This window comes from Lagopus leucura, unplaced genomic scaffold (genome assembly GCF_019238085.1).
Source record: "Lagopus leucura isolate 7727_CA_CO unplaced genomic scaffold, USGS_WTPT01 Super-Scaffold_739, whole genome shotgun sequence".
In the NCBI taxonomy this organism is placed as follows: domain Eukaryota; kingdom Metazoa; phylum Chordata; class Aves; order Galliformes; family Phasianidae; genus Lagopus; species Lagopus leucura.
Genome location: NW_024962255.1, coordinates 21801522 through 21812770, shown reverse-complemented (window position 1 = coordinate 21812770; position 11249 = coordinate 21801522). Strand labels below are relative to the sequence as shown.

At 59.0% G+C, this 11249-nt stretch overlaps 1 protein-coding gene across 1 annotated transcript; it reads left to right on the top strand.

Moving 5' to 3' along the window:
- Positions 1-3213: 3213 nt before the first annotated feature.
- Positions 3214-10730, top strand: R3HCC1L (R3H domain and coiled-coil containing 1 like). The gene is made up of 7 exons (XM_042863393.1): positions 3214-3245; positions 5818-7001; positions 9494-9669; positions 9764-9834; positions 9932-10027; positions 10153-10293; positions 10388-10730. Exons 2-7 carry the CDS (start codon positions 5832-5834, stop codon positions 10441-10443), a joined length of 1710 nt encoding a protein of 569 aa, XP_042719327.1. The 5' UTR covers positions 3214-3245; positions 5818-5831; the 3' UTR covers positions 10444-10730.
- The last annotated feature ends 519 nt before the right edge of the window (positions 10731-11249 follow it).

Genomic DNA, 11249 nt, shown 5'->3' with positions numbered 1-11249 from the left:
TCCATATCCCAAAGGATCCCTGAAGTCAGGCTGCCCAGGAAGTGAGCTCCCCAAATCCTGGGGCTGTCACCCCCTGCCCCACACTGTTGCATGGCCTGCAGCATCAGGCATGGTCCTGCTGCACATGCTGGAAAGCAAAACAGCATGGAGAGGGAGACAGCAGCAATTGCTCAGGGAGGTGCTTGGGGGCAGGCTCCCAGGGGAGAGCGGGGAGGAGCACCCAGGCTGTATTGATTCCTGCAGCACAGTGCTGCTTTTACTGCCTGCTTATTTCCCATGTGCAGGAAAACAGAGGCAGCAGGAGAATCCTGCTGCCCACAGCCAGCTCCGCTCCCAGGGGCACTGCTGGGCCCCATCATCTCCCTGCCCACAGCCGCCGGCAGCACCGGCGCCTGCCTGCACCGCGGGCTGCTTCCTCACATTATACAGCGCTGTCACGAGCTGCTGAGTCCCCAGGTGTTTGGTGCAGCAGCACAAAGCAAATCCAACCTACCCCAGCCCTGAGCTCTCCGCAGTGCCCTCCCCATGGCTGAGCTGCCAGGCTGGGCATGGGAAATGCTGGGTGTGATGTTCTCCTCACCCTGTGTCCTCAGGGCAACTCCTGGGGCTTTTCTCCAGCAAAGCCCTCTGCAAACGCTTACTCTGCAGAGAGAAAGCAGATTCGTGCTCATAGGGGCTGGGATCCCCAGTAACACAAAGGGGGTCACAGGGTGCACTGCTGGATCTCAGAGCATTGTAGGGTGTTTGGCTCCAGTGAGAGAAAGTGCAGAGCCCCATGCTGCCTCTCCTGCCCAGGGCTCAGCCTGGCCAGAGCTGGACACACAGCTCGCCTCTGATCAGAGCCAGACCTGGAGCCGCCAGCCACTCTTTTTTCTCTGCACTGCTCCTTTCAGCCCGTGGCTCCCTGCGTCCCCCGCTGACGCAGCTGCAGATGGAGAGACAAGGGGAAGCAGGCAGCATCCCGGCCTGCTGTGCCATCCCCAGGGAGGTGCAGGCACAGCAGCTTTGAATCGACGCTCTCTGGAAACAAGAGCAGCCCTGCTATCAGCACGGAACATGTGCTGTGCAGGGGAGCTGAGGATGCCCAGTGTGAGGTGGGGTTCTGCGACCACAGTGCAGCTCCCACCAGTGCTCTCTGTACCTACAAATTTCGCAGAAGCCCTGAGGCCACGCTAACCCAGGAAGAGGAGGCCAAGGCTCTTCTGGGACAGCTGGGCTCAAGTCTTTGAGCAGCCCCCATTGCTCTTATCCTTCTCCTTTCCTGGGACCATGTTGGTGGTGCAGGGGGTCGCTGTCCCTGCACGTGGCACTCTAGAGAGGACACCACAGTGTCCCTTGCAGGAAACACAGATTCAGCTGCCAGAAGGAGAGATGTAAGAATGTCTCCAGTGGGGGAAATAAGGGGTTCTTCCTGCAGCCCACACCTCCCAGTACTCAGACTGCACTCCTGCTGCCATGGAAACTGCCTGTGGAGCATCATCCTACTGCAATAGCTGGGGTAATAGAGCCACTGCTGTCCCCAAACTCCCCTGGGCTGCAGACATGGGCACATAGGCTAGCAGGATGTCGGAGGCTAGGTGTTCCCTCCAGCTCCCAGCCCTGCTGCTAATTTGCCATGGGAAACCATGGGCATAGAGCCCAACTGAGCTTCCCTGAAGAGCCCTGCAATCCCAGACCCCAAAGTCAACAGTGCAGTGAGCCCCATGCAGGGAGATGGACCCCTGTGAGGTTTTGGGGTTTGGCATAGTGTCCAGGACTGGGTACTGTGATGTATGGGGACACCCCAGGGTGAGGTGGTGATGGAGAGGCTGGGGAAGTGCTAGCAGGGGGTACCTGGTGCCATTCCCAGACAAACACAGCTCCCACGCGGCCAGGGGCTCCGCACTGCTTGGACTCCCACAAACATAAATCATTTTCTAATTTATAACATGAATAATTGATTTTGCCTCCGTAGCTGGCGATAAATCTCCTGTGCGCACATGCATAAGAAAATAATAATAATGAAAGCGATCAGGATCTGCTGCCATCGATTACACACAGGAGAAGCCATGCTCCCCTCTGGGGCACAGTGGGGCTGAGGCTGCACCTTGGAGGGTGCTGGGTAGCTCCACATAGAGAGAGCCATCCTTGTTCTGTATGGGGCCACGCTGATGGTAGGGCAGAATCTACACGTCCGTGCCATGCCCCGCAGGACTGTGGCAATGGAGTACAGCCACTTTTCCTGGGCTCCAGTCCAAATAAAAGGGAATCAAAGGAAGAATGCATCATAACTTGGGTCCACATCCCAGCACAGCAGAACTAGGGTTTGATGCTGACACACACAGTAGGCAGCCTGGAATGTCCATGTCCCCTGGGCCGTGTCTATCGCTCCTTGTTGTGCCTGTGGAGGAACTCGTCTCTCCCGCAGGTCCCAGCTCGGGAGTGCTCAGCAACAGCAGCGCTTCATTAGGAGCCAGAAGACGTGCGGGTCTCAGGTGTGCTCCCCTCCGCCCGCGCTGCCGATGAGCGCGTGCAAGCACCGGGGCCACGTTCATTATCGGCTCGCGCAGGCAGCCAGCTCCTCGCCAAACCCCAGGAAGGATGCGGAGCGAAGCTGCCCAGCACAGACACCTTCCCCCGTCCGTTTGTCTGGGCATCGAGCGCGCTGACCACCCCGCAGCCCTCTGTCTGCAGGATGTGGCCCAGGGGGTGACGGTGCCTGGGCGATCCCCCAGCGTCGAGCAGCCAGCAGCGCCGCTCCCGCTTTGTACGTGACATTAAGATGTAATGGGAAATCAATGGCAGCCTCTGCGGGGTCAGCGCTGCAGGAAGCGGGAGCCCTGCGCCCATCATCCCCGCTGGCTCCTGGGCACGGTGCCTTTGTCACCACGCTTCTGGCACGGTTCGTGGCACCGCGTCCCCAGCACGTGGGCTTTCTCCACTCCGCGGACGCGCAGGAGCCCAGCGCGGGTGACGGCACACGCGGCGGTGCCGCGCTTCCGGAGATGAGGGCTGCTCTGCTCACCCCGCCGCAGCCGCCGCCGCCGCCTTCCCCGCGCCCACGGCTGCCTTCCGCCGGCAGCCCCGACTCCCTTCAGCCCCAACGGCCGCTCGGGGCGCGGGGCGGCGCCGAGGCCGCGTTGCGGGGCGGTGCGGTGCCGCCGCACTACAGATCCCGGCGCTCCCCGCGGCGGGACGGGGCGGGCTCGGCGCGGCGGAAGCGGCGGCGGCAGCGCGGAGCGGCGGGGGACCCGGCGCCGTGACCGGTAACGCCCCTCCCGCGACCCCCGCACGTCGCCCCGACCCCGGCAGGCGGGACGGAGCCGGAGTGCGGGAACCAGGGGGGGGACGGCGGTGCTTCGCTGAGCGGCCGGGAAGGGGCAGAGCGGTCCGAGCTGTGCGCCCTGCCCCGCCCCCGCTGTGCCATGTTCCCCGCCTGGGGTACGGCGCCGGGTACCGCGCGCTGCGCGGCTCCGCACCTCCATTTCCCCACTTGTCGTCCCGGTTTCCCCCAGCCACGTTCGCTCCTTTTTCCCAGGCTGCTTCTCACCGCGTTCCCTGCCCGTGTTTCTCGGATCCTTTGAGTGATTTCCCTGCTCTGCTCGCTATCGTCCGCAAATTTAATTACGATTCACCGCTCCAATGAAAGTTAGCGAGCTGCTGTAAAAAGATACCCCGATGTTCGCGTAAATTGTATCTTGCCCGCCTTATCCTAAAGCTCTGCCCGGTAATTCTGCTGAAATAACCCTGCTGGAAATCCCACGTCCCCCTGCACCCGCTGTTTGGGCACTGGGCACTGAAGCAGCCTCAGGGTGCTCGACTGCAGCATTCTTATTCCTTTCTGCCCAGAAATCAGTGCCCGCTGCTCTGCTTCTGCTCCGACCCAGCACCACGAGCTGGGGTCAGCAGTGTGCCCAGGTGTCTGCTCTGTGCCAGGGCTGTTTTTGCTTCCCTGCAGCTGTTTCGGTGAGGCCTCTGCCTCCTTTGCATTTTTCTGGTTAAAAACAGTAATGTTGCCCTTCATTTTTGTTCCGTCATTAATTTTCTCTCCCTCCCTGTTTATTAATAGCCCTCTTCCCTTTTGTGCTGAACCTGCCCTGCTGTATTTGTGAAGCCCTTTGCATTCCCCTCCGCCTGTAGCTCCATTTGCTGCCGTGCCATCCCTTTTCTCCCTGCAGCTGTCGAGGGACACTATCGCCCCATAAATCACCTCCTGTCTGCGGTGCTCCAGGTATCTCCTTGGAGCATCAGAAGCACGAGGCGCGATTGAAATCTCCCTTTTCTCTGCATGTCTGCCTGCACACCGATGTCACTGCTCGTCTGTCCCCACGCGTGCTGTCCCCACTATTGAGCGTGTTGCTCCCCAGAGCAGAGCAGGGAGGTGCTGTGGGGACAGCTGCCCGCTGTCCCCTCTCTGGATGTCAGCACTGTGCGGCAGCATCCTAATCTGGGCTGTTTAGAATCTCCTCGTGGCTGCGTTTATTAGGGTAGCAGTATTTTTTTTTTCACCCAGCCTGCAGCAGACTATAAAGAGTGACATTGCTGATGCGTGGTCCCATACGGGCGATCCCACTCCGCAGTGGCCAAGGTGTTGCCGTCCCCTGCTTGCAGTCAGGGCTGTAGGGTTACGTGCTCTATTGATGGCAGGATGGATTGAGTGGAATTAGAAACCTCGAAGGCTAAAAATACAGCGCCCTGCCAGGAAATGAGGCAGCCTGCTGGGAGGGCGCTGGGTGGCACTTCAACTTTTCCAGGAACTGGCACACTGCGCTGTGCTGCGTGCTTGCACTGAGACCTCACAGCCTCGTGCCAGAGCCATGCTGTGGGGTGAGCTCTCAAGGTCTGGGAGCAGCAGGGATGCCCTGCCCTTTGCAGGGTGAGTGAGACCCACAGCCTGCATGCTGTGCCCAGGGAAGAAGCTGTGTGCTGGCACGGCTATGCATGCAGAGGGTGCTCCCAGCACCGTCTGGCTGATGCAGCACCATCTGCTTTGGAGGGTGAGGCAAGGTGAATGGCAAACTTTCGAGGAGCCCATAAAACCCGCGTGCCTTGGAGGTGACTCGAGATGCGCACAGAGCATCTCAGCTGGCGGCATCCCAGCGCTGGAGATCCCAGTCTTGTGGAGGAGCTCCATGACCCCTTGGTGACAGGCTGCACTCTGATACCTCCATCCATCTGTCTGTCCGGGTGAGGTGGGTTGCACGGGCAGTCCCAGATCGGTGGGTCCAGCTCAGTGTCGGGCACTGCAGCCCACAAGGCTCTGCTGCTTGTCCCCGAGGCTGGGCTCGGTGTGGTTGGCAGGGAGGGGATTGCAGCCTAATGTACCGGAGGTGCCGCGGAAATGAGAGCCTTGGATGAATTCCTGGCCCTATTGATCCGCCGGCAGTTTATGCATCCTGACATTCATAATCTCAGTAGGCTCTGATGTTCCAGATTAATGGGCCCAGGGGCCGTCCATCCGTCACTTCACATTAATTACTGAAGAGGTGTTTTTCCAGTGATTTACCTGACAGCGGCCCGTGATGAATACCCCTAAACAGAGTGGGCAGTGATTAATCACGGGGCCCCGGCCCGGCCCCACTCTGCCTTCCCCTCAGCCACAGCACAGACCCCCACACCATCCGTCTCCATAAACGCTGCTTGATGCATATTTATAGGGGCGCAGGGCCTGGCAGGCAGCGGCGTGCCTGGTTGTGCCAAAGATGATGAAAAATAAATCTCCACTGGGACGGGGCAGCCTGGCACAGCCGCAGCCCTTTGCCAGGACATCCCGATGCGCATCACACTGGCACCATTGCGGTTTGGGCACAGTGGTGGTGACACTTCTCTCCCTTGCAGGCGGTGGTGGCACAATGGAGGCAGAGGGCAGCCGGGCGCGCCGCAGGAAGCCCGACATGGCCCTCTATGTGCCCAAAGCACGGCGGGAGAGAGCGGCACAAGCGGCAGCCACCAGCCACCGGGAGCCTGAGAAGCAGCACCTGGCGCAAGACATCCCCAGGGGTGGCTCTGAGGGGCAGAGGCGAAGCCCTGGAACCAGGACACACGTGGGCAAAGAGGCTGGCAGGGAGAGCAAGGCCAGGGCCAAGGAGCCACGGGCAGCCTCTGCTGGGGACAGACAGGCAGTGGGAGTATCACCTGATGTGCAGGAGCCAAGCGTGGAGCCAGCTGCTGAGCCCTCAGGCAAACCATCCTGGGATGCAGGGCCTGGGGAGCACAGCCATGGGTTGAGGACGGTGCCAGACACTCTGGGCGCCCATCCTGCGTCTGTCCCTGAGCATGGTGGAGATCCTGATGATGTAATGGCAGCTGAGCAGAGCGTGGTGCATCGGACAGAGCTGGGCAATGTGACGGAGCTTCTGGGTCACAGCTCTCTGGGTGCATCTATGGAGTGCTTGGGATGCACAAAACAGGGTGCCTTGCAGCAGGCAGGAGAGGGAAATGTGGGCAGCATACCCACGCTCAGCTGGGAGAGTGTGAAAAGCCATGAGGAGAAGAGGGAGTGTGATGAATCTGTCCTTGCAGGGCAGGGTGAGGGCTGGGACATGGACAGCACATCCCAGCTCCTGCCAGAGCATGAGGAGCAGCTGCCGCCCAACAAGGAGCAGGCCAGTTCTGGTGCTGGACACGATGGAGGGGAGAGTGTTCTTGCACCCCATAGGAGCAATGATCTGGGAACTGGTGATGAGATGAGCTGTGCTGAGGGGACAGAAAGTGGCCCCGGGGAAGGGGATCCCCTGGACAGACCCCTGGCCCTGAAACCCCTTGAGCTGCTGTGCCACGGCATGAAGCAGCTCTCGTCTGGATCCTGGGCTGAGGAACCAACACAAGCAGATGAGGACAAAGGCTGGCAGCAACAGCACCAGGAGGAGGAGGAGGAGGGTGAGGAGGGATGTCCCCATGGCAGCTCCCTAAAGCCGAATCAGCCTGGTGCTGGGACCCCAAGCAGCCCAGGCGGCACAGAGAGCTGGGATGCGCTGTTCAATGATGATGGGGATTGCCTGGACCCACACCTGCTGGAGGAGGTACGTGTGTGGGGATGGCTCTGTCCTTGGGGTGTGTCCTGCTGGGATGTTAGGGATGGGGTGTGTGGGGTGTAGCTGTCCCCATGACCAGTGGGATAAGCCCCACGGTGCATAGCCCATGCGTGAGCCATCACCTCCAGTTGTGCATGGTGTGAGCAGTGCCATGAGGATGCTTCTGGGGCCCGCTTGGTGCCAGCAAGGCTGGGGGAGTTCTTCCCCTTACCAGTATGTAAAGTGCAATGAGTAGAACATGCTCAAGAGCCATAAACTGCAACAGCACCCTCGTGAAAGCAGGGCCAGTAATAAAGAAACGGGCCGAGACGGATGGGCTCCCATTGAAATAGCAACGTGAAGTTTCCTGAAAACTACAGCTTCTTAATCAGCTGTGGCTCATTACCATCCCCTCCTGTAGGCGTGGGGTTGGATTTACTACAGTGAGCAGCACAGCGCTGGGAGCTGTGCCGCTTCCCCACTGCTCGTGAGGAAAGTGTATCTTTTTGCAGCCAGGCTGGAAATCCATTATTGCATTTTAAATCAATGGCATAAAAACGAGTAATTTTTGGAGCGACATTAATGTAGCTGGAGTAACAAACAGCACTAATATTGTCAAAAACGGACGTCCAGCATTGACACAGTGCAGGGTGTGAAGTGGCAGATGGTGCCTGGTGGTAGCGTATGGGAGGATTTGGGGTTTCAGTGCCCCTCTTGAGTTCATCCCATGTCTTCTGAGCTGCTTGGGGCTGCGCATGCTGCCTTGGTGATCCTCTGTTCCTGCCAGCCGTGTGGCTGAGAGGTGCTGCAGGTAATTTGTTCAGTGGGGAGCTCTGGAGCTTCCTTGTTGGATGCCCCGTTCAGGTGCTCAAAAAAAAGTTGGGTTTCCAGGGAGCTTCCCCAGGTAGGTGAATAAGGACCTGAAAAAGGGATTTCTCAATGGGAAGTGGCCATTTTCACCCTTCCACCCCTGTTCCTGGTGGCTTCCCCACGCCTCTGTGCTGCTGGGAGGCAGACGCGTCCGCTGGGGAGATGAAGCTGTTGTTAATTAACAAAAAGGACAAGGAAATTAGTAGTGTTCTTTGTCATAACCGAATCCTTATGCGCTGCGGAGAGCTGGCAGAGAGCAAGATTTATGACGTTCTGCAAGGAGAAGAGATTTCTGATAGCAGACGGCTCTTTAATCTAGCAAGAAAAAGCATCCCCAGATCCACTGGCTGCAAGCTGAAGCCAGACGGATTCAGACTGGAAATCAGTGGAGGGTAATTAACCACGGGAATGATTTCCTTGCAGCCATGGTGGGTGTTGCTTGCGAGGGACGGCTCTGCCATCGGTCCTCACACTGGTGGTGGTGATGCATGTGCCCCAATCCTCGCCACACTCAGTGATTTGTGAAGGTCATGGGCTCCACTCACCAGCCCTGTGCCCCCTGGGGCATTGCACAGGCTCCATCCTGCTTGGGGTTTTGCGGGGTGCTGGACCCCAGTGAGTGTGTGCAGCTGCCTGGAGTGGGAAATGGTCCCGGGTGGTGCTGGGCTGCCCCGCCAGCTCTGTAACTCAGCTGTCCCCTCTGTCCTCACCTGCTCATGAATCCATCTGCTCCATAAAATTGTTGGAACGAGCACTTTTTATTGACTGAGCTGGCTAAGATTTATGGGCTCTAACCTTCCAGCCGTGGTGCGCTCAGCTACGATCACTTGGGGGATCGGGCTGGGGATCTGGCTGAGTTATGTGCCCGCAGCCCCACGCCTTGCAGCACGGCATGTTTGGGAATCCCATTGGCACCGGTGCTGCTGGCAGCTGTGTGCCCTCCTCCCCCCCCCAGAGTTGTGATGTTGGCAGGGGGAAACGGACGCCCATATTTCAAACTGAAGGGTGAAAAATTGGAGAGGTAGGAAAGAGTTACAGCCATCGTGTTTTAGAGCTGTAGGAAATGCCTGACTGTGAGATGCTCAATGAGCACAGCCTGCTTGGTTTGTTGAGGGGCAGGTTGGGAAGTGACGCGATTACTGCAAGCAGTGCTGTCACCCCAACCAACGGCTCTTCCATCCAGCAGAGAGGCAGAGCAAGAACCAACAGCTGGAAACCAAACCCAGACAAATTCAAATTAGAAATAAGGCATCAATTTTTGGCAGCGCAGGTGCTGAACTAGTGGAACTGGCTTGTTGGGGAGTGCTGATTTTGCGTTGTGGTGATGTGGGGCTTGCTGGGCTCCTGCAAGCAGACGTGTGGCTTCTCCCTGGTTTTGCAGCTCTCAGGTGGATTTTGGGTACCCTACACCTGGCCAGCACGTATCCGTGTCTCACTGGGATGCTTGTAATAGGAAAAGAGCAATGGGAAAATGTGTGAGCCCTGCTTGATATCTCCCAATACTCATTGCCATTAATCTAGTGGAGCACCAGTGTGCGGCACTGGGGCAGGACATCCCCAAGGGAGCATCTGGGATTTATGGGCTCCCAGCACCGGGTGGGGGTCGCTCAGCACCGTCTCTGTCCCCGCAGCTCTCTGGGGGCCCGGAGCACCGGCAGAGCCTGCAGGAGCCCCGCTTCAACTACTACAGGGCTGAGCCGGCCGTGCCGGACCTCAGTGACGCTGAGCTGCCCCACGTCATCGAGATCTATGACTTCCCCCCGGATTTCCGCACCGAGGACCTCCTGCGCATCTTCTGCAGCTACCAGTGAGTGCACGGCAATGTGCAATGCCATGGTGCTGTGGCAATACCATGCCATGCAATGCCATGGTGCTGTGCTCACCCTCCGTCTTTCCATCAGGAAGAAGGGCTTTGACATCAAGTGGGTGGACGATACTCACGCTCTGGGCATCTTCTCCAGTCCCATCACAGGTACTGCGAGCATCCCATGGGGTATGCAGTGGGTGGGTAAAGGGCACCGTGTGTGTGCATTCCTTGGCTGCATGGCACTGTGCTGCTCTCCCTACAGCGCTCGATGCCCTCAGCACCAAGCACCTGATGGTGAAGACTCGACCACTGTCCCAGGGCACACGGGCAGCCAAAGCCAAGGCGAGGGCGTATGCTGGTGAGTGGGGGCACAACGGGAAGATTCCGCACCATGGGCATCCCAATACCCTGGGACCCCGACTGGTGCCATGCCGGCTTCCCACTGGGGTCCCCATGATGACACCCCCTTCACACACCCCCCAGACTTTCTGCAGCCAGCCAAGGAGCGCCCCGAAACATCAGCAGCACTGGCACGGCGCCTGGTCATCGGTGCCCTGGGGGTGCGTAGCAGCCAGACCCCTGCCCAGCGGGACGCTGAGCGCAGAAAGCTGCAAGAAGCACGGGGTGAGCTCAGGGAACCTCTCTGTGCCACGCCATTCATCTCAGACCATACGGCCGGGGGAAATGGTGGCTTGGCATTTACTCTTTTTCCCCACAGAGAGGAAGCGCCTGGAGAACAAGCAGCGGGAGGATGCCTGGGAAGGCCGGGAATGAACGTCCTGCAGTGGGATGGTGCTGGCGATGCTGCCAGGGGCACCTGCGCTTGGGGATGGAGCTGGTGCTGCTGCTGCCCTGTGGGCTCTGTGCTAGGTGGAACAGGCACACAGGAGAGGGGCCGGGGCACAGCTGCAGGGTGCTTGAGGGCCGGTTAGGGGCATGCCATGGTGTCCCAGGGCTGTCCCCAGGGCTGTGGTGACACATGCTATGTGGTCACCATGGCCACCCTGAGCGTTGTGAGTGAGAATGTCCTTTATTTTGTTAATAAATACCATTTATTTTGCTTTGCCTTGCCTCCGAAGGGGGGATGCAGCACTGTGGGATGCAGGGCTTGTCCTGCTAGCTGAGAGCATCGTCTCCAGCTGCAGTGCATGTCCACGTACTTGGGGGTGCCCGGGTGATGTGCATACTGTGCTCAACTTCAAGGCAGGGGTTTCCCCTCCAGGGTGGGCTGGGCAGGATGGCCTGGGGAAGGGCTGGAATGTGCTGGCAGAGGGACCCTGTTTACATCCGCCACCCTGAACAGCGCAATCCTTGTCTGACTGTGGGAAGGGCCAGCCCTGAGCGGGCTCTAGGCTGTGATGTGGGCTGCGCTCCCCACCCGGGGGCTTCCTGCCCTGCCCCCGGGAGTGGTGTGGGCAGCTGGGAACTGCCTTCCCCCCAGGGCTGTGGCGTTCTCTGTATCACCTCACCACCCCAAACTCCCCCCTACATCACCTGCAGAGCACAGAGCCTGTCCTGCCAACCCCAGAACTCTTAGGGCCATCGTTTGTGGGGCTCTCATGCCCTCAGCAGCAAGTGTG

Coding starts and splice junctions, on each gene's coding strand:
- R3HCC1L (XM_042863393.1), top strand. CDS start 5,832: ATGGAGGCAGAGGGCAGCCGGGCGCGCCGCAGGAAGCCCGACATGGCC. Junction 7,002..9,493: donor ACCCACACCTGCTGGAGGAG/GTACGTGTGTGG, acceptor CTGTCCCCGCAG/CTCTCTGGGGGCCCGGAGCA. Junction 10,294..10,387: donor AAAGCTGCAAGAAGCACGGG/GTGAGCTCAGGG, acceptor TTTTCCCCACAG/AGAGGAAGCGCCTGGAGAAC.